This window comes from Myxine glutinosa, chromosome 4 (assembly GCF_964187855.1).
Source record: "Myxine glutinosa chromosome 4, kmMyxGlut1.1, whole genome shotgun sequence".
Classification (NCBI taxonomy): domain Eukaryota; kingdom Metazoa; phylum Chordata; class Myxini; order Myxiniformes; family Myxinidae; genus Myxine; species Myxine glutinosa.
Genome location: NC_136264.1, coordinates 212,255,018 through 212,278,438, shown reverse-complemented (window position 1 = coordinate 212,278,438; position 23,421 = coordinate 212,255,018). Strand labels below are relative to the sequence as shown.

The 23,421-nt window shown below is 44.9% G+C and overlaps 1 protein-coding gene across 1 annotated transcript in view; it reads left to right on the top strand.

Annotated features, from left to right (window-relative positions):
• LOC137426026 (N-acetylgalactosaminyltransferase 7-like) overlaps positions 1 to 23,421 on the top strand; it is a 270,803-nt gene that overhangs the window by 214,525 nt on the left and 32,857 nt on the right. Inside the window, exons 7-9 of the mRNA XM_068114748.2 lie at positions 3,404 to 3,521; positions 22,688 to 22,810; positions 22,936 to 23,154. Coding sequence (XP_067970849.1) covers positions 3,404 to 3,521; positions 22,688 to 22,810; positions 22,936 to 23,154 — 460 coding nt within the window. The remainder of the gene's footprint in view (positions 1 to 3,403; positions 3,522 to 22,687; positions 22,811 to 22,935; positions 23,155 to 23,421) is intronic.

Below are 23,421 nucleotides of genomic sequence, written 5' to 3'. Positions count from 1 at the left end.
ATAAATTAATAATCTGGTCAAAAGGTCAAACAAAGGTCAATGTCACGTAAAATTGTCAATTTTCATGCAATTCACCTGAAATTTCAATTCACCATTTGAGTTTTATCATCAGGTTTTCATCAAAGCTTTATAATGAGAATATGGGGAAGATAAATTAATAATCTGGTCAAAAGGTCAAACAAAGGTCAATGTCACGTAAAATTGTCAATTTTCATGCAATTCACCTGAAATTTCAATTCATCATTTGAGTTTTATCATCAGGTTTTCATCAAAGCTTTATTATGAGAATATGGGGAAGGTAAATTAATACTCTGGTCAAAAGGTCAAACAAAGGGCAGCGTCACATAAAATTGTCAATTTTCATCCGATTCACCTGAATTTTCAATTCACCATTTGAGTTTTATCATCAGGTTTTCATCAAAGCTTTATTATGATAATATGGAGAAGGTAAATTAATAATCTGGTCAAAAGTTCAAACAAAGGTCAGTGTCACATAAAATTGTCAATTATCATCCAATTCACCTTTAATTTCAATTCTCCATTTGAGTTTTATCATCAGGTTTTCATCAAAGCTTTATAATGATAATATGGAGAAGGTAAATTAATAATCTGGTCAAAAGGTCAAACAAAGGTCAATGTCACATAAAATTGTCAATTTTCATCCGATTCACCTGAAATTTCAATTCACCATTTGAGTCTTATCATCAGGTTTACATCAAAGCTTTATTATGAGAATATGGAGAAGGTAAATTTATAATCTGGTCAAAAGGTCAAACAAAGGTCAGTGTCACATAAAATTGTCAATTATCATCCAATTCACCTTTAATTTCAATTCTCCATTTGAGTTTTATCATCAGGTTTACATCAAAGCTTTATTATGATAATATGGAGAAGGTAAATTAATAATCTGGTCAAAAGGTCAAACAAAGGTCAATGTCACGTAAAATTGTCAATTTTCATGCAATTCACCTGAAATTTCAATTCATCATTTGAGTTTTATCATCAGGTTTTCATCAAAGCTTTATTATGAGAATATGGAGAAGGTAAATTAATAATCTGGTCAAAAGGTCAAACAAAGGGTAACGTCACATAAAATTGTCAATTTTCATCCGATTCACATGAAATTTCAATTCATCATTTGAGTTTTATCATCAGGTTTTCATCAAAGCTTTATTATGAGAATATGGAGAAGATAAATTAATAATCTGGTCAAAAGGTCAAACAAAGGTCAATGTCACGTAAAATTGTCAATTATCATCCAATTCACCTGAAATTTCAATTCTCCATTTGAGTTTTATCATCAGGTTTACATCAAAGCTTTATTATGATAATATGGAGAAGGTAAGTTAATAATCTGGTCAAAAGGTCAAACAAAGGTCAATGTCACGTAAAATTGTCAATTATCATCCAATTCACCTGAAATTTCAATTCACCATTTGAGTTTTATCATCAGGTTTTCATCAAAGCTTAATTATGATAATATGGAGAAGATAAATTAATAATCTGGTCAAAAGGTCAAACAAAGGTCAATGTCACATAAAATTGTCAATTATCATCCAATTCACCTGAAATTTCAATTCACCATTTGAGTTTTATCATCAGGTTTTCATCAAAGCTTAATTATGATAATATGGAGAAGGTAAATTAATAATCTGATCAAAAGGTCAAACAAAGGTCAGTGTCACATAAAATTGTCAATTTTCATCCGATTCACCTGAAATTTCAATTCACCATTTGAGTTTTATCATCAGGTTTTCATCATCAAAGCTTTATTATGAGAATATGGAGAAGGTAAATTAATAATCTGATCAAAAGGTCAAACAAAGGGCAGTGTCACATAAAATTGTCAATTTTCATCCGATTCACCTGAAATTTCAATTCACCATTTGAGTTTTATCGTCAGGTTTTCATCAAAGCTTTATAATGAGGATATTGAGAAGGTAAATTAATAATCTGATCAAAAGGTCAAACAAAGGTCAGCGTCACATAAAATTGTCAATTTTCATCCGATTCACCTGAAATTTCAATTCACCATTTGAATTTTATCATCAGGTTTTCATCAAAGCTTAATTATGATAATATGGAGAAGGTAAATTAATAATCTGATCAAAAGGTCAAACAAAGGTCAGTGTCACATAAAATTGTCCATTTTCATCCGATTCACCTGAAATTTCAATTCACCATTTGAGTTTTATCATCAGGTTTTCATTAAAGCTTTATTATGAGAATATGGAGAAGGTAAATTAATAATCTGATCAAAAGGTCAAACAAAGGGCAGCGTCACATAAAATTGTCAATTTTCATCCAATTCACCTGAAATTTCAATTCACCATTTGAGTTTTATCATCAAATTTTCAACAAAGCTTTATTATGAGAATATGGAGACCAATTATTATTTTGTCAAAAGGTCAAAGGTCAGTGTCACATAAAATTGTCAATTTTCATCCAATTCGCCTGAAATTTTAAGAATTTGCATATTGGCTCCTTGAATTGGTTCACTAATCAAAAGCCAAAATCCGTTGATTTTTTTAGATCAAAAGGTCAAAGGTCAAGGTTGTGTAAAATCACGGGTTTTCACCCGATTGACCTGAAATTTAAACAATTTGCATATCGGGGCACTGAATTGGTTCACTAATCTAAAGGTAGGCGTCAATTGCTTTCTGTTTTTTTTACATCAAAAGTCAAGGCTGCATAAAATCATCAATTTTCATTTTTATTTTATTTTTACTGTTTTCATTATTTTGAGCATACAGAAGAAGATGAAGACGTCTGGATGCGGATGGGCTTTGCATTTTCAGATGCTTTCCAGTTTTTTTGGTTTTTTTTTTTTTGGGAGCGGGAGACAAGAGGGGGGTGGGGGGGGAGAGGGAAACACAGCAGTAGTGGAGAACAGGGACATTGGTAGATCTGTGGAAGGGAGAGAGTTGAGTGGGGGGGGGGGGGGGGAGGGGTGTACAGGGTATAAAAGAAATGGACACTGCTAGGACTTCCAGGAAAGAAGTTGGTATGTCAAAAAAGTGGATCTGGGGTGAATTAACAGGGGTAGAAAATATCAAAGTTTTGGATGGGGGAAGATTAGAGATGGTGGTGAACAGCTGTGTTGAAGCTGTTTTAAATGCTGTTTTATCAGAATCAGATGGAAATACCAAACAGGGAATGAATGAATCAATCAAATGGGAATGCCAAACATGGAATGAATGAATGAATCAGATGGATAACCTCGCGATTATAATATGAGTCCCACTGACCAAAGTGATAAACAAACATTTCCATGAAGGTCAAGTTGATGACCAATGTAGGTGAAGATCTAAACCCATACATACAACCTTTGGTGTGTTGGGTACCTGAGGGTCACCTGTGTTTGTTTCGTCTCCATGGAATCCTCCTGTTCATCTCATTTCAGATCTCCGGCCATGGCAGGAGGGCTTTTTGCCATTGATCGAGAGTTCTTCTTTGAATTGGGGCTCTATGACCCGGGCCTGCAAATCTGGGGTGGAGAGAACTTTGAGTTGTCCTTCAAGGTAGAGAGTGCACCATCCTCACACAGGTGGGGAAAGGCTACATACCTGGATCCTTTAGCAGGTCGAGATGGCATTGCTTACATGAGGGATTAAACGATTGATTAAATCGATAAAATTGAATGTTTTAAACAATAAAAGAAAATTTGTAAAAACATTTTCCACACAGTAATAGTTTCTTGTAATTGCTACATATTTAATGTGTGGTAATAATCATGTGACAATGGCACCACCACAGTCTTGGACATCAGGTCATCAGATATGACGTCATTTATAGGTGAATTACATCGTCAGAGAAGCCTGGATAATTTATTTTAATATTATTTTTCTCGGAATCTCTAAAAGATACCACATCAGGTACCCAATGATACCTTCTCTTCATCACAATAGGTTCAGCCAACACTCTTACATTTCAAAACCTCAGAGGTGCTGCAACCAGGTTAAAAAGCCTCAACACACAATAATAATAATAATAATAATAATTCATTTATTTTGTATAGCGCTTTTCCAGAAGCCCAAAGGCGCTTGAGTGTTTTGGTTTTGAAATTTGGTCCAAAGTCCAATTAATAAACCCCGACAATGATATTAATTTACACAATTGCAACAGTAATTGTAAGTGTGACTATGAAGAAGAAGAAGAACAACTACACCAACAACAACAAGAAAAACACAGCTAACCCAAAACATTTTTACACCATTTGTGAAAGGGTGAAGTGAAAAGTCATGAAAACATTAATTTGTAGGATTTTAAAAACATCAGAAAACATTACAAGCTAAAACCGTTTTTAAAACATTTCCATGTTTAAGATGTAAATTTGTAATTCAATAATGCTTTAATAATGTTTTTAAAAGTTCCACGTTTAATACGTTCATTTGTAATACTAGGGCATTGCCCGTACTATATCTATATCTAAAATTATATCCCCCCCCCTCTATTTACATGAAATGGTTTGGTCCAAAGCGAACGGCTTGCGAGTACGGTGACAATCCCCCCCTCTCTATTTACATGCAATGGTTTGGTCCAAAGCGAACGGCTTCCGGAGTTTGGTAAAGAAATCGCCATCGCGTGCACAAACGCGCAGGAAAGCGAATGAATCGCAAATTCGGTTTTATTAGTTTTAAAACATAGTTTAACGCCAACATAGTTTGCAAACGTGAAATAAATGAATACGCTGTCAAATGTGCCATCCGAGGCAGAGTGTGTCCTCCACGTTCGGCACACGCGATCGTTCGCTGCTCTCTGATTGGTTGAATCGTTTTTTGGACATAGCTCGGTAAGTAATTGTCCGATTAATATGAAACCTTGAAAAGGCACATCCTCGGGTCCCCAGCAATATACCTGGCAAGTTTAAAGTATATCGGACCCGTGGTTGTCGAGAAACAGCGGTCACAGACAAACAAACGTACAGACGTACAGACGTACAGACAGAGATTACTGGAATTATAGATAGATTATATATGCTGTAAATCTAGATGAGATTTATCTCGAACACTCACACACATACACATTCACACACATACACACACACACACACACACACACACACACACACACAAACACACACACACATACACACATTTGGAGACTGCCGAGCAGGCACGTAAGACGTTGGTATATAACCACCTTTATAACCACCTTTAAAGGCCATTTTTCCCTGCAAGCGGGGGTTGGCCTTTTTCGGGAACCGTGGTTGTTGTTGTTTTTCGGTTTCCCTTTTTGAAGCAATGTTTTATGGCCGGATGCCCTTCCTGACGCCAACCCTTTTTGCCGCCTTTAACGACAAACAGGGAATTACCAGTGAACTGGTCCTCAATTAGCCGACCTCGGAAGGATGACAGGCTGAGTCAACCCCCCTGGCGTTAATTCAGCGATCGACCGGGATTCGAACCCAGGATCCTAGGATCCTAAGCTGACACCCTAGCCGCTAGCCCAACACCAGGGTTTCCCCTGGTACCAACCCAAATATATACATATATACTGTTACGGATCTCTACGTCGGCCTTTCCCCCTTAAAAAGGGGGGATTAATCCCCTTGTCCGCGCCTGACCGACGTGAGTCCTGGGGGCCCAACGCTCCTTCCGGTCGGGAGCAGCCAGGGTATTTGGTCTACAAAAAGTCCCAAGGACCTGAGTGCCACTCCCGACCATGAAGCAAGGGAGGGACTCCCGCTCGAACCCCGGTTTTGATGGTCTAGTTGCCGAGCGGTTTTTAGCACCCCGAAGTTCGAGTCATTAGCAAAGACTAAACCCGATCCTGAAACGTTGGCCAAATCATGCCACCGGCGTCCAATGGGGAAAAGACAAAGACGAAGGATGTAATGGAAAGAAGAAGGCAAAAGGTATGAAAGACAAATATAATTTATTACTAATATTTACACAATTAAAAGAAACCAAGGAGGAGGAAGGATAATAAAATAAAAACAGAAGAAGAAGAAGCGGACACAGTGCACCTTAGCTTACCTATGCAGTCTTACTTAGTACCCCAGGACAAGACAAAAAGACAGACTACAATCAAACTCACACGAATGGGGGATGAAGGCAGGAACGATTGGCTGGAAGGAGAGGAAGGTCCAACTGGACCCGGAGCACGGTCGGGCCGGGAGTGAGCAGCCGCCGCCCCCTTCTCGATCGGCACGTTCAGCAGCCGCCGTTCCTTCGCGGCCACGGTCGAAACTGCCGTGGAAGCTCAAAGCTGTGGTGGTTTAAAGCTCATGGGACATCCCTCTCTCCTCTCCTGGATCATGCAGCTCGTCTCAGGTGCGTCGCGTGCTTTCCAAGGGCTCATCCTCTGTATCTCATCTGAGGTGGGGGCGTCTCCCGCGGGTTATATAAGCCCCACCCTTGAACCTTTGCGAACCTCCCAGATTGTTCTCTCTCCGCCCTCTCAAGCCAAACCCCTTATACTTGGTTGGTTGTCCGGAGCTGGCTCACTCCTCCCCTCTATGACGAGGTGGAGACACGCCTTTCTTCTCCGAGCTGGCCGCGTGCTCAATGGAGTTTTGGGATGAAGAAAACCGCCCAAATGCAGTTGGCAATGGATGCTTTAGGAATGGGAATGAAAGGGAATCTACTCTATTTGAATTCGGTGCAATGGAGTGTTAAATTAATGGAAGACAAGGCCTTAACCTACATAGAATAAGGAGATAACTGTATAGAAGGATATATGATTGGCTACGTGTGGTATATGAAATAACTACGGGAACGACCTTTGACCTTTATACACAACAACTGGAGGAAGGAGGGTGATATTTTACAATTCATTACACAATTAATAAAACACAATTCTCATATCCACAACAATACATTTAGGAATGGGAATGAAAGGGAATCTACTCTATTTGAATTCGGTGCAATGGAGTGTTAAATTAATGGAAGACAAGGCCTTAACCTACATAGAATAAGGAGATAACTGTATAGAAGGATATATGATTGGCTACGTGTGGTATATGAAATAACTACGGGAACGACCTTTGACCTTTATACACAACAACTGGAGGAAGGAGGGTGATATTTTACAATTCATTACACAATTTAAAAAACACAATTCTCATATCCACAACAATACATATATATATATATATATATATATACGCCAGTTCATCTCCATCAATAACTGCAAATCCCCCACTGCTCCCCTCCCCCAAGGTGTCCCCCAAGGTTCAGTTCTTGGCCCCCTCCTCTTCATCCGTTACCTGTCCCCCTTCGGTCACTTAATCCGCCGTCATGGTCTCCAATTCCACTGCTTCGCCGATGACATCCAGCTTTTCATCTCCACCAAGTCCGTCTCCACCGACACCCACTCTATCCTGACAAACTGCATCTCTGAAATAAAATCCTGGCTTCAAATCAACTTCCTCAAACGTAACTGTGATAAATCTGAAATAATCATCATTGGCCCAAAAACGCTCTCAAAATCCACCCATAACTTTGCCCTCAACATCGACGGTATCCCAGTATCCACCTCCCCTCTCATCCGGAATCTTGGCGTCCTCTTTGACCAAACCCTCTCCTTCGACAAATACACTAAACAGATCACAAAGACGGCCTTCTTTCACCTGAAAAACATCGCCCGTCTCCGCTCATCCCTCTCCTCCACGGCTGCAGAAACCCTCATCCACGCCTTCATCACCTCCCGTCTGGACTACTGCAATAGCCTCCTCTATGGTTCACCCTCAACAATCACCAATAAACTCCAATACATTCAGAACTCCGCTGCCCGTCTACTCACCCATTCCCGGACCCGTGACCACATCACCCCCGTCCTTTACAAGCTTCACTGGCTCCCCATCTCCCAGAGAATCCAGTACAAAATCCTCCTCTTGACCTACAAAGCCCTCCATAACCTGGCCCCATCCTACCTGGCTGACCTCCTCTCCAGACACACTCCGACCCGCTACCTCCGCTCTGCTGGTACCAACCTCCTGACCCCCCCCATCCGGACCAAATTCAGATCCTGGGGGGACAGGGCCTTCTCCATCGCTGCTCCCACCCTCTGGAACTCACTACCTCACACCATCAGAGACTCCTCCTCACTCACCACATTCAAAACATCACTCAAGACCCACCTGTTCAGCACTGCATTCAACATTCAACCCACAGCATTTAACCCCTGACTATCACTTCTCCTTCTCCCTCCTTTTGCTTTAAATATTTCCCTATTGATTCTTGTCTTTTTGCAATTGTTGTTTTCATGTTTTGTTATGCATTATGTTTTGCACTCTGTCAAAGCGCCTTTGGGGTTCATGAAAAGCGCTATACAAAATAAATGAATTATTATATATATATATATATATATATATATATATATATATATATATATATATATATATATATATATATATATATATATATATATATATATATATATATATATATATGTATTTTGTCGCGATCCCGGCTGTTAAAGGCTTCCAGCACGGAATACTGACGTTAATGTCCGGGCTTCAAGTAGTCCACGGGGTGGACAAAGAGAACTCAATAAACACAACTGTGTTTTAACCGGCCTCTAGGGGTAGGCACGATGATTTATTGGCTCGATCTCAAAAACAATGGATGGTAACAGAGTGGAATACACAGCACAAAGCCTGCAGGAACTGTCGGCACCAGAAGCTCCAAACACGACACAGGCAATATGACTCACAGTTCCAATCTACGATATCCGGGAATCACTCGTTCTCTTCCGGAGTTACTCACTCTTAAAATACAGAACTATAAACGATCAGCACAACTCGGCTGTCGTGAGGCTTAAAAAATCCCCTCTTTTCTATTTTCCACTCGACGCCTTCGAGCCACGTCCGTCGCACAAGATGGCGGCCGGCTCTCTCCCCGTCCACCAATCGCGTGCCGAATCGCCACCCAATCGCGTGAGGCTGAAAGGAGGTCACGTGACGTGGTGGGCGGGGCACTAATTTGGTGAGAACAAGGTTGTTTCTCACAATATATATATATATATATATATATAAATATATATATATATATATTGTTGCGAATATGGAATTTGGCCTCCATATCCGCTTGTAAATATTCCCCTATTTCTCCAATACTCCCCAACTTTCCCCAATCCCCCATTCCCTAGTCCCATTGCATGTAAATAACAATCAGTAGAGCCGACCTTCCCCTTATTCCCCCATTAAATGTCGTGCCCAGGTCCACCGCACCACACGTAGACAACTTTCGGACATCTTGCTAGTTATTCTTAATCTATGTCAGTTAAGGACTCGTTTCCATTAATTCTGACTCTTCGTTGCACCAGAATGTGATTATATGGCATCAGTAGTGAGTTTAGGACCTTTCCCATACCTCCTTCCATCTTCTTCCCCAACAATTACAACAACAACAGAGGAGATGGCGGCGGCGCGGGGGAGGATGCGTCCTCACACCGGCTCGATTAGCGCCATTGACCACGCGCTCCACGGGGTTACCACGGAGGGGCTGGCTGTCAGCTCCTCCTCAAGGGCGGAGCCTGGTAACCCCCCGCACCCAATCAGAAGGGCGGACCGATTCCATCTGGGGCGGCGCTAGCGAGCCGAGGGCGTGTCACTCCCCGCCGGATATACGCGGCCCCGCGCCGGATGTGACGTCAGATGCGCCCCCAGCTGGAGAAAGAACGTTGCCTGCGATCGCTGAGAGGAAGAGAACCCGCCTGTGAAAGAACGTTACCTCCGAGCGCTGTGACCTCCCCGCATCTTTGGACCGGACCGAACCGTGTGGATTCTGCCCCGAGCCCAGGCGCACCTGGAGCCACCGATACCTGCCTTTCCCCGCCATCAACCCCCGTGTGAGTCAGCCGTTGTCCCGTTTATCTGTCGTCTGTCCGGGGTTAATGTAAGAGTGTGTCTAAGTGCCTGTCTTCCTGTAATATACCTCTAGCCCCTGTAATCTAACCTTTTCCGTACGAATATAATTGAGAATCGAAACATTGGTGTCTGTCATTATAATCCAGCCGTGTGTCTTCTTTTTCCTTATTGAGCCAGCGTGGCGCGGCTTCGTCAACGTTCGAGTACAATCGGGTAATTTGTGCGGACACGACGGCCATTCCGCTCGGCCCATCTTAACATCAAAGTCGTGTCTGTAACAATTGGTGTCGAGGAGTGAGATTCGGACCCGGAACTAAATTAGTTAGGCCCAAATTTTGGGAGGGAAAATCGATTCGGAGCGCGTACTGCGCTCGACAAAATCGATCCGGAGCGCGGTCCCGCGGTTACTGCGCTCGCCGAAATTATAACGAAAAAAAAAATTTGGATTTGTGTTACGAAACTCGAATTTTGAAAGTCGCGCTATGGCGGATCAAGACGGCTGGGGTCCGGTAGGGGAGAGTGAAGCAGGGTCGGTCCAGGACCAAAGTGAGACACGTGAGGAGAGCGAAACAGCGGGGGTAGCAGACGCGCGAAATGGCGCCTCGCTGGTCACCGCGCCGGCGACCGTGACAGCGCCCCTGGTGGATTTGGACTTGTTTTTTTTGCAAATAAAGGCCCTTATGGCCCAGAGTAACGAGCGAATGGAAAAGAATAGTGAGCAATTGGGAGACCAAATTAGAGGTTTGAAAAGCAGTATGGGAGTAATGGGGAACCGGATGGATGCTCAGGGTGAGCGATTGGAGGGCAAAATAGGGGTAATGAGGGACGAAGCGAGGAGTACCAGTGAGGGATTAGACAATAATTTTAAGGGATTAGACAATAATTTTAAGGGATTAGACATGAAATTTGGGAAATTAGACGATAGATTAGGGGAAATACAGGAGGGGTTAACGGGGGTAGAAAACAGAATGGCCGCTCAGGAGAATCAAATGGAAGGGATGCAAAAAGGGTTAGAGGGGTTAGAAAACACCATGGAAGGCAAATTGAGGGACATGAGGGACCAAGCGGAAAGGGAAGTTAACCAAATGGGGCAGCAGATAGAGGGGGTCAGAATGGGGGTAGAAACCAAACTGGATGCTCACAGGGAGGAAATGGAGCAGATGAGGGTGGCATCTGGGCAGGAGATGCAAGTGATGGGAGAAGAGATCAGAAGAGGAGTGAGTGAGGAGGTCGGAGGAGTGCGCGAGGAGGTGAGGCACTGTAAGGAGCGCATGGAGAAGGAGGTGAGAAAGGGGACTGTAAAGTTACAAGGGGGCATAGAGGTCCTGACGCAGGAGGTGGAACAGCTGACGGAGGGACAAAAAGGACTAACGGAGCAGGTTCAAAGGAACACTGCGGTATTGGGAGGTTTAAAAGCGACACAAAACGACATAAAAAACGACTTGATAGCGACGAAGAGGGAATGTCAGATGGTACGAGAGGGACTGACAACGAGGTTGGACGAGGTGGTAGAGGTAATGGAGACGAAGGACCGGCAGGTGAGGACGCACATGGAAACGGTCAAGGTAGCCTTGGAGGACGAGCTTGAGGAGACGTACCGGGGAATGAAGGAGGTGAAGCAGAAATTAGAAGAAGTGGAAGAGGGGGTGAGCGAAATTAAAAAGCGACGGAGAGAGGATAAGAAAGAGATAAAAGAGGAGGTAAAAGAATTGGTCCAGAGTCTGTGTTCGGATCGTGATGATGTGCTCATTAACCGGATGAGGGATTCGCAGGTGATGGAGGAGAAGCGAAGAGAAAGAGGACCCGGTGTAAGTGGTGACCAATATGGTCGTGCGTATGATGCGCCAGGGGATTTAATAAGCTTGGGGGTCGAGATAGACCCGGGTGTTCGTGAGAGGCCATTGGTGAAGTGTGCGACAGGTCTGGTGTGCGAAAGAGGAGGTGTGCGAGAAAGTCCGACTCTGGGGTGTGTGAGGAAAAAGTGCGTGCCAAGGAGTGAGGGTGCTGGCGAGAGTGAGTCGGTCGTAGCGCGTGTGCGAGGGAGCACATGGAAGCGTGCTGTGGTGAGTGTTACAGAGGGTGTGACGGGAGAGTGTGTGCGAGGAAAGTGTGTGACGGACAGGTGCATGGGGAAAGAGTGCGCTGTCAAAGGCAAGGAAGAATGCACACCTGTGGTGAGTGTTACAGAGGGTGTAACGGGAGAGTGTGCGCGAGAAAGGTGTGTGGCGGACAGGTGCATGAGGAAAGAGTGCGCTGTCAAGAGTAAGGGTGAGTGCGCTGTCAAGAATGGAGGTGAGAGTAGTGAGAGTGACAAGGAGAGTGAGTTGGGTGTGACAGGTGAGCGAGGATGTACACCTGGGATGGAAGGATGCACACCTGGAATGGTAGAGCGTGAGTGGGAATGCACGCTGGAGTTGGTGGTGAGGCACATGGTTGGGTGTGCGAATGAGGGCACACCTGTGATTGTCACAGAGGAGGTGACCGAGGAGGGGGCGCGAAGCGGTGTATTGGTGAGGTGTGCGAGCAACGAATGTGTGCCAAAGTGTTCGGTGGTCAGGTGTGTGACCAAGTCTGTGAGTGGAATGAGAGTACCTGGGTGTGTAAGGAGCGGTACGAGGAGCATGGGCACGGCTGGATGTGTGAGCAAGGAACGGGCTGCGGGGTGTAAGCGTCCAGGTGAAGCATCGACGTTAGACGGGATAGAGTTTAGAACGACTTATAGCCGAATCGGGCCCTCGGTGCGTGCTGGGCCTCGCTTTGAACGGCCGCGTCCGTGCTCCACTAGGCGGAGCGGGCAGCCCGATAGGAAGGGTCGTTATGGCGACCACGTTTTGTTGAGACGTGCCGGCAGGTCGAGATCGGGACATTGGATGGCTCCACGCCGAGGTGGTGCGTGGGATCTCGGCACGGGTAAGCCCCCGTCCCTGCCCCGAGTGCCGGACGCATCCAGCCGCCGGCACAAAACAACCAGCATCTATTGCTTGGCTTTACGAAGCCGGGCTTTGGACAGGAATTGGCGCACCGAGAGGCATTATTGAGTAGACTGGGTGATGAGGTTAGTGTTTTGGACCCAAAATTAGAGAAAAACAAAATTTGATGATTGGCAAGGGATTGGCAGTAGTGATTGGCAGATGATGGGCAGTGATTGGCAAATTTTTAATTTGTTGAAATTTGATGTGCAAAATTGGTAGTGAGAGACCCCCGATGTGGTGGGATGGCAAATCCACCATCCCTCACAGAAGTGGGGCAAAGGAGCAATAGCTTATGGGGTGTATGGCAGTGAAAACTAGCCCGGGTGGGTTAGGATATTGTGTGTAGGGATCTAGAGAAGATGACCTTAGGTAACGTTAAGGTTAGTTAGTGACTGATACCTGTAGTGGGGACGCAGGTAGATTAGTGTGGATGATAATGACGTGGGAGTGCAATAGTTTAAAGGGACGACTGGGAAGCGCAAGTTTCAGAAGGGAGTAGTTAGCTGAGATGATGCCGTGTGTGTGAGGATTGAACAGGTGTGATTGCACAGGTGTGCAACTGGACAGGTGTGTGGAGCAGTGTGTGAGTAGTGGGTGTTGTGGATCAGCGCGAATGCGCTTGGGGAGAGAAGGGTGCAGGTGGCACCAGGTGTGAGAGCACAGGTGTGCAGGTACAGGTGTGTGGAGAGAGTTGGAGTGAGTGGTACGGAGTGGTGTGCATGGTGCGAAGGTGTGGATGGGGGAAGAGTGGACCCCTTTCACGAGTACCCGGGGCGGGTAGTGTAAGTGTTAGGTAGAGGGTGCAGGTAAATTGTGGTTGGATATTGGCATTTGTGGTGCGGTTGCAGAATGGTGTTGTGAATGGGTGCATTAGTGTTGTGGAAATGGCTGGGCGTGTAGCCTGTTAGTGTGTGTAGTTGGTTGGGCACTCCACCACTGTGAGGATGTCGGCCAGGTGAGGCCGCAGGTGGGCTCTGGGAGCCGGTAGTTGTGAGTGGGTGCCTGAGGGTCCCGGGTGTGGATCGGGTAGCCCAGTGCCAGAGAGGGCACCGAGTGGGGAGAGCGCCAGAGGGCCTGCCCCAGTTAGTTAGGTTAGGGTGAGGAGCTAGGTAAGCTCGGGTGGCAACTGCAGTGGTGGAGGTGTGCAGGTGGGTAGACCCGCTGGGAGAGGTACACGCCACAGCCCAGAAATTGTGCGAGGGCACCGGGAGATGAATCGGGGGAGTGAGACCCCAAATTGAAAAGCACCACAGTTTGGCCAATGGGAATTGGTTTTTAGAACCCATAGTGTAAGAGGGCCAATGGTTTGGCCGGAGAAAGACCCCGGGTAGTGTAAAGTTGTTAAAGTCATTTAGGAAATAGTTAGGATTGATGAACCTGTCGCACCATACGCAGCCACTTACCTGTGGTGATGATGATGACTCCACACCTGTGTTTTCTTTGTTTTGTTGCAGGAAATGAGATTGCTGTGGATTTATGAGACGCATCACGACGTGGATGAGACATTGGGGTGATTCCATCTCTCCCTCCCTAGGAGGGACTGATGATGAATTGGTAATGGCAAATTTTGATGTGCAGTTGGAGATGGCAAATTTTGATGAGAGTTGAAAATGGCAAATTTGATTGGTTAGGAGGGAGAGAAGACGAATTTGGTTTATGGGAGGAACGGGGAAGACAGTAGGGATGTTTGTTGATTTGTAAAGTAGATGTTTATGAGTAGTGTTGTGTTGTGTGGATACAGTAAGGGGTAAGGGAGGGGCCATGTAGGTTACCTGGTGGGGGGGGGCGTACGATAGGAACGTACCTGTCTCACCTGGTTCCCATGTGCCCCCAGTGTGCATCACCTTACATTGCGTGCACTTTTGCGCCCTTACCACCTTACTCACTTGTCTGCTTCTTTTGTCTCCCACCTCCGAGGATCTGGCTTTGGGGTAGAGAGAGAGGAGAGAGAGGTGCTGGCTGCGCAGTTGTGGGCCTGCACTTTCGCTGTTTGCTGCCGGGATCGATACACCATATGGACCGCAATGTTTGTGGCCACCCACAATGGACCGCAGTTCGTTTGCGGCCAAGCACCACCCGGGGATGGACCTATGGGTCAACGTGGCACCTATGCCATACAGGTGAACCACTTTTAGTTAACACCAAGTGCACCACAAGAAGAGCAAGAGACACCTGCAGGGTTAGGGGTTGTCGAATTTATTTTTATTCCGATGAACAATGGTGACTGCACCGATTGGTGGTGGGGTGGTGCTTTTGATGCTCGGGAAGGGTGCTCTGCACGTTATTAAAGGCCGTCGGCCACAGAGCACTCGTGGGTTGGTGTATCGATGCTGGCAAGCGCGCTCTCTCTATGCATAACATCTGCATGTGTTCCTCCAAAAACAGGTCCTGGATCGTAGTGTAAATAGCAGCGTAGTCTTGTAAATAATGCTCCCTACCGGCTGTATGTGTAGTTTGAGAATTCTTTCCGGATTCGGTTATCCTGTGGGTGTGTTTCTGTGAGGAGAAGGGTGCAACGTCGCAGGGGGACATATTTACTCATTTGTGAACATCTGTAAAACTGTCGCACTCAGGGTAGAGTTAATAGTAGAGGGACTACATCTGAGTGCCACACTAAACTAGGTAAAAATTTATCGGGTCGGGACGCCCCGAGGGTAGAGAAGGGTGCAATGTTGCGAATATGGAATTTGGCCTCCATATCCGCTTGTAAATATTCCCCTATTTCTCCAATACTCCCCAACTTTCCCCAATCCCCCATTCCCTAGTCCCATTGCATGTAAATAACACTCAGTAGAGCCGACCTTCCCCTTATTCCCCCATTAAATGTCGTGCCCAGGTCCACCGCACCACACGTAGACAACTTTCGGACATCTTGCTAGTTATTCTTAATCTATGTCAGTTAAGGACTCGTTTCCATTAATTCTGACTCTTCGTTGCACCAGAATGTGATTATATGGCATCAGTAGTGAGTTTAGGACCTTTCCCATACCTCCTTCCATCTTCTTCCCCAACAATTACAACAACAACAGAGGAGATGGCGGCGGCGCGGGGGAGGATGCGTCCTCACACCGGCTCGATTAGCGCCATTGACCACGCGCTCCACGGGGTTACCACGGAGGGGCTGGCTGTCAGCTCCTCCTCAAGGGCGGAGCCTGGTAACCCCCCGCACCCAATCAGAAGGGCGGACCGATTCCATCTGGGGCGGCGCTAGCGAGCCGAGGGCGTGTCACTCCCCGCCGGATATACGCGGCCCCGCGCCGGATGTGACGTCAGATGCGCCCCCAGCTGGAGAAAGAACGTTGCCTGCGATCGCTGAGAGGAAGAGAACCCGCCTGTGAAAGAACGTTACCTCCGAGCGCTGTGACCTCCCCGCATCTTTGGACCGGACCGAACCGTGTGGATTCTGCCCCGAGCCCAGGCGCACCTGGAGCCACCGATACCTGCCTTTCCCCGCCATCAACCCCCGTGTGAGTCAGCCGTTGTCCCGTTTATCTGTCGTCTGTCCGGGGTTAATGTAAGAGTGTGTCTAAGTGCCTGTCTTCCTGTAATATACCTCTAGCCCCTGTAATCTAACCTTTTCCGTACGAATATAATTGAGAATCGAAACATTGGTGTCTGTCATTATAATCCAGCCGTGTGTCTTCTTTTTCCTTATTGAGCCAGCGTGGCGCGGCTTCGTCAACGTTCGAGTACAATCGGGTAATTTGTGCGGACACGACGGCCATTCCGCTCGGCCCATCTTAACATCAAAGTCGTGTCTGTAACAATATATATAATATATATATTTATATATATATATATATATATATATATATATATATATATATATATATATATATGAACCGTGGTGTCTCCGTGCATCCATCCGTCTCCCGTTGATGACAGCCGCTTCCCACACTGCGTTTGAAAAGCTGCTGATTATTTTGTATTTTTATTTCACTTTGTTGATGCAATATTGTCAATCACTTTATTGTTGTTTCCAGTAATCTTTAAAATTAACATGAACATCTGGATTAAAGTAGTTTTAACACAGATCTTCATGGAGTAACATAATTTTCCATCGATATACTTTTCCCTCTTTTGAGACAAATCCAACCTCTGCCGCCTGATGTGACCACCATTTTGCGCTGGGCAGTATAAGTGGCTGAGAACTTTTACTTTGAGTGAAACCAAGAGTGCAACAAAATGTAACTTTTTTAAAAGTCCATGAAATAATTTAAATCGATTGATTAACTTAAACTTTCCCGTCACTGGGGATGGATACTTTTGCTGTTCTTATAATAACGTTTACAACATTATAATAAAAATGTTATTTGATAGCGTTTTGATGATGTTTTAGAAACCCTACGAAATAACGTTTTTATGATCTTGTAACAACATAATTGTTATCTGGGAAGTTGCTGCAGCTTAAAATTCAAGATTCACCACTTCACAGCTTCATTGGTTACCTGTCGAGCAAAGTTTTCTCAAGACTGTCGGCAAAGGTGTTCTCTGAACTTTCTAGTTCAAAAACGTTCATCAAATTTTCCTTCAAATAATATGAACATATATACAGACTTGGCATTTAATATGGAATATTTTTTTTTCTTGACGGGTTTACTTTCTTAACTCAGTATATCAATCTGGTGAGTTTCTTTTACACTTTGGTGATTTATTTGTTAAAAGAACCATGTCACTGATTGTCTGTCGCAGCAAGAAGTCAACAACAGGATTATATCACAGGTGGCGTGGCAAAATGTACGGACAGGTGCATTTGATGATTGGCTTCACAGTCGGGTATACAAGGGTTGTTGCGTTCTGTATTAGTGGAAAACAACTGCTGCACGTCTCCAAAAGTTATTGCCGCTTCCTCTGGAGATGGTCCGTCAACTCGAAAATGCTGTTTGTCATGGAGTGGTGGCTTTACGAAATTACGGCATGAAACAGCATGCTATTGCTCGGCAGTATGGCATCACTCAAGGTCAGGTGTCAAAGATCCTGAAACGAAATGCTCAGAGGGGTGTCCCTACTCCAATACCGAGGCCAGGACGTCCCCGCAGAACCACAAGGAGGGATGATCACCAGCTGCACCGGTTAGTCCGCAATGGCCGTACCAAGTCAGCTAATCGGCTTAGGGCTGAGTGGCAGCAACTGACAAATGTGCCTATATCCAGAAGGCTAGTCAACCAACGACTGGTTCAAGCAGGCTATCGTGCCAGGCGTCCACTGAGAAAGCCATGCCTGACCAGACAACACCGCCAGTGCCGATTGCAGTGGGCCAGAGAGCACCGTCAATGGCAGCCAGGATACTGGAATCACGTGATCTTCAGTGACGAGTCTAGATTTCTGGTCTATCGTTAATATGGCCGCGTCTGAGTGCGCAAGTGACTCAAGAGAAACAAATGGATCAGACAGAAAACAAATTCCTTGCCATTCTACTCACAATCAACATATAGTATTGAAATGGAACTCAGGTGGATGCATGGCAGGAACACCAGACAACGACCAGACAAACACAATGTACAAACTAAAAACACTTAGGCCCAAAGATAAGATGAAGATACAAAATTGAGAAATTTACTGGAGTACAATGGGCCAAATTGCATTGAATAGAATAGATTACAGTGTTCCGCAACTTTTTTCGCTATGTGGCCCAACTGGCTTTTGACCTGACATGTCATGGCCCAGTGGGGATCATAGCAATTTTTTGAAACCAAAGAAATGTCAATAAGAACCACAACTTAATTCAATTTAGACTTTTAGAGTATTTAATGGAACAATATTTCTCATTTGAACAATTTCTTTGTGAAATGAATTATTGCGAGTGAAGTAAACCAAATTTATTTGTGACAAAGGGTCTTGCGAGAATTTTTTAGAACAGAACATCAAGAAAATCAATTGAAAAGGCAAACGAACACTTCAGACTTCAAGGCTTTTCCATTAAAAAAAAACCAAAAATTTATTTTCAATTAAGGAATGAAACTCCATTAACACATTGCAATAATAACCAGGAAAATAAAAAATATTTGAAAACTCATCTCCAGGGTGCTTTGCTTGTGGGCTGAAACACAAAACATTGCAGTATCTGCTATTTGAAAAAAAAACTCAAACCAGTTTAACCTGAAGCTACTTTAATGAGAGATGTTCTCCTGAATTTTCTACACCAGTTTCCAAATCCTAGGTTCTGTTGTAGAAAGCGCACATCTAAGATCTGCCTCAAATTCAAGGCGTTTCCGAGGCTTTGTCTTCAGCTGCACCAATGTTGAGAAGCCTGATTCACAAAGATAAGTTGTTGCAAAGGGCAGGAGTTTCCGAAGGCATTCCTTTGCAATGTTGTGGTAGCTTCCCATCATTTTTGGCCAAAACTCAGAGATAGAGGAAGCTTCAAAGACCTCTCTGCATCCAGAATCATTTTGAAATTCAATCAGTTCATCTTGCAAGTCATCCTGGACGTCACTGACCTTAACAAGAAAAGGATTCCTCATGAGCGCCAGTCCTTCTCTCCCAATTTCTGGAAAGTACTGCAGAAATTATTATCGGAGACAGCTGAGGTGTGTCACAACATCCTTTGCAACGCCAGGATCCAACGGCACATTAATAGTGACTTCTGAAAGAGATTCGAACATGGTAAAGTTCCCTTCCTCCGGATTTCGTTTCCAGTTTTCAAGCTTCTGTATAAATGCACTGAGAGTGTCAATGAACTGAATGATAGTTGTTCCCTTTCCTTGCAGCTTTAGATTCAGTATGTTCAGTTGATCAAAAATATCCACAAGGTATGCGAGGCGAAAGACCCACAGCTTTTCATGAAAGGAAGCTTCAAGTTTGTGCTTTTCTTGCATCTGTAGGAAACTCTGCATCTCTTCTCAGAGTTCAAACACTTGTGCCACAACATTTCCTTTTTGATAGCCAACGCACCTTGGTGTAGTAAAGCAGGTTCTTATGCTCTGAATCCATTTCTGTGCACAATTGCTTGAACAGTCGGGAATTCAAAGCACTGCTTTTCACGTAGTTCACAATTTTGATGACTTGTTCAAGAACATCCTGAAGATGAGATGGAAGGGTTTTTGAAGCAAGAGCTTGCCGATGAATCAGACAATGAACAGAAATGATACCTGGAGATAGATTTCGAGCAAGCGCTTAGAAGCCACTTTTAGCTCCTAGCATAGCTGGGGCACCATCGGTGCACAGAGCTTGTGCCAGTTCAGTTCCTCATGGTCAAAGACCTCTGTTACTTTTTCCATCACATCCACAGCTCTGGTATTTCTTTAGAGAGAACGGCAGAATAAGAATTATTTCTTGATGGAATCACCCTTCACATACTGAACGAAGGCAAGAAGCTGGGAACAGGATGAAACATCTGTGGATTCATCCAACTGAATTGAGAACAATCCAAATGCAGCATCTTTGATTTCAGCAATCACCTGTTCCTTTATGTCGCTAGACAAGTCAGCAATCCTCCTTTGAACCGTATTATTTAACAGAGAGATTTTGTTGAACTTTTTTTCAGCTTCTTCTCCAAGCAGAATGCTAGCCATCTTCAGAGCACATGGCTTGATCAGAGTCTCTCCGACTGTGTGATGTTTCTTTTGTTGCGCAATGAGGAGGCTGACAGCATGAGAAGCCTCCGTAAGACACTTGTTTTGCTGAAATAATGTTCCACTTTGATCCAAGGGCTGGCGATTCACGTTCTCTTCCATTCGCTTGAAGAAGTCCACATTCTTATGTTGATGATGTGGATGAATCTTCTCCAAATGGAGCTTCAACTTCGATGGCCGCAAAGATTGATTTCCAGGAACTTTCTGGCACAGGACGCATTGTCCCTTTAATTCTCCACTATCATGTAACGATGTGAATCTAAACTTTATGTATTGCTCATCATATCCTCGTTTTGTCATTTCAGAAATGTTTTGGGGGGGAGGGGTGGGGGGGGGGGGGGGGGAGGAAAAATATAAAAAAACAAGACTAAAAAAATATGTAGGGAATAGTGGGTGGCTCAGCAACTCTCAATACCACCCCGCGATATAAACTCTTCGGTCCTGGTTACCTGTTCATTATCCTGAATGATACCTCCACAGTCTGTCTGACAGTATAGTGGACAATTTTGAAATGAACAATTCAAATGTTCACCAACTGATCACAATTATTAAGATGGGAGGGAAGTGGGGGTCGTCCACACCTTTCCCAGCAGGTGCACCCTGGCCCTCACCTTCCACCTTATTCTATCCTTATCCTTATTGTGATTCAACTGATCACAATTATTAAGATGGGAGGGAAGTGGGGGTCTTCCACACCTTTCCCAGCAGGTGCACCCTGGCCCTCCCTCATCCTCACCTTATTCCACCATGCACTTTGTGTAATTGATTGTAAATATACCCCCTTGTAAAAAATGTAATGATTCTTTGTAAATACCTCCATTTGTGTAAAGGTCAAAGGTCGTCCTTTAGTTAGTCCATCGCACACACGTAGAAAACCATAGAACCTCTCTATAGTTATTTCTTTATTATGTGTATCAGTTAAGGCTGTGTCTCCACTAGTTGACCTTGCGCTGCACCAAATGAAATAAGATAGAGCCCCTTTTCCATAGCGTTTGCCTCCATTACCAACTGCATTTGCCTACATTACCAACTGCATTCGCCTACATTACCAACTGCATTCGCCTACATTACCAACTGCATTCACCCTCCATTGCCCATGTGCTTCAACTCGGAGAAGAAGGGCGTGGCCCGCCCATCGTCGTCAAGAGGTGGAGCCAAGAAAGCCCTTGCCGACCAACCAAGAATGAGTGGGTTTGGCTTGAGAGGGCGGAGAGAGAACGATCGAGCAGTTTCGCGAACGTTCCAGGGTGTGGTGCTATATAACCCGTAGCGCAGAGCCCCCACCTCAGTTCTGAGGGAGGTGCGCTGAACCAAAGTTGAGAGAGTTCTGAGAGTCCTTCTGTGGAGAGGTGAGCTGGCAGTTCCGTGGAGGGAGAACGCATGAGGCAGAGAACGCATGAGGCGGAGGACGTACGAGGCCTGAGGTAGACACTGCTTGGAACAGCCCCTGCACATGAAGCTCTGACGCGCTGCTGCGAGTGAACCTGCGCGTGAACCAGATTGCGGAGGAGTCGGTGGCCGTTCGCCTCCAGCCTGCCATCCTGAACGGACTCTTCTCTCCCTTCCCATACCATCCCTGCCATACTATCCATTCGTGTACATGTTTGTCTTGTTTGTCTTGTCCTTGGGGTAAAAGTTAAGCTGGTGTAAGTATAAGCTGCCCTGTGTCTCCTATCTTTCACTGTAAATTACCTTCGGTTCCTTCTTTTCTTTGGTTGTGTAAATAGTAATTAATAAATACCTGTTCTTCCTACCTTTGTCTTCTTCATTCTCGTCCGATCGTCTTTGTCTTTTACCAATTGATATACGTGGCACGATTTGGCCAACGCTCAGGATCGGGTTAGTCTTTGCTAACGGCTCGAACTTTGGGTTGCTAAACCCGCTCGGCAAATACCATCTTGTCTGGGATTCGAGCGGTATTTGTCTCGCTGTTCTGCGGAGGGACTGATAAAGGTATTCGGGATAAACCCTGGACCAATAACCCTGATTCCCCCCCCCCCCCCCCCCCCGCCCGCAGAGGAGCGTTACAGGTACCAGGAACGGAGACGGCCAGCTTAACAAGACGAGGGGATTAAACCCCCCTCGGTAAGGGGAGTGCCGTCGTCCGATTCCGTAACAATATTAATGTTTATGAATGACTGTTAGGTGGCGTATTATTTTTGGTGTTACACCATGCTCTAACATGTTTTTTCAGATCACACGCCATCCTCACATAACATCTATCATCTCTTCTATTATAAGAGTTGTAGGCATTTTCAGGTGAATTTCTGAAGGTATTTTATGTTGCATTTCACCTGAACGTACATGTTTGTGTGTGGTGTGTGCAGATCTGGCAGTGTGGAGGAACTTTGTTGTTTGTCCCCTGCTCCAGGGTTGGTCATATATACCGTTTGGATGGTTGGATTGGCAATCCACCACCACTTCATGTCGGTTCACAACCCACTCTCGTGGTAGGATCCTGAGCAAAGCACATTTTGCATGGAACAGCATTTATTTCCTATTGATGAACGTCATGAAAGTTGTGATTTGATTTACTGGTACATTGTATAAGGCATACCCAACAACATTGTGGCAGAATTATGTTCGTGTGGTGGAGGTCTGGTGGGACGAGTACAAAGATTACTTCTATGCAAGCAGGCCTGAAACACGTAGTCTGGACCCTGGAGACCTGGCCCCCTTACATCGGTTCCGACGTGAATATGGTTGCAAATCTTTCCGCTGGTTCATGGAGAATGTGGCATATGACGTCCCTCTTCACTATCCTTTGCCACCCAGGAACATCGATTGGGGTGAGGTGAGTCCTGCATCACGTGCAACGTGTTCCGCACTACAACGGTACTCTTTTTATTGTTTAAATTGATGCAGATTATATAAAACTCTTTGCTCTCTTTTATGTTCAGAGAACCTTGTTCTCTTTTCCTTTAAAATGGTGAGAGAGAGTGAGAGTGAGAGTGAGAGAGTGAGAGTGAGAGTGAGAGTGAGAGTGAGAGTGAGAGTGAGAGAGAGAGAGAGAGAGAGAGACAGAATGAGAATCCTTTTTTTGAAGGAAAAACCTTTTCCA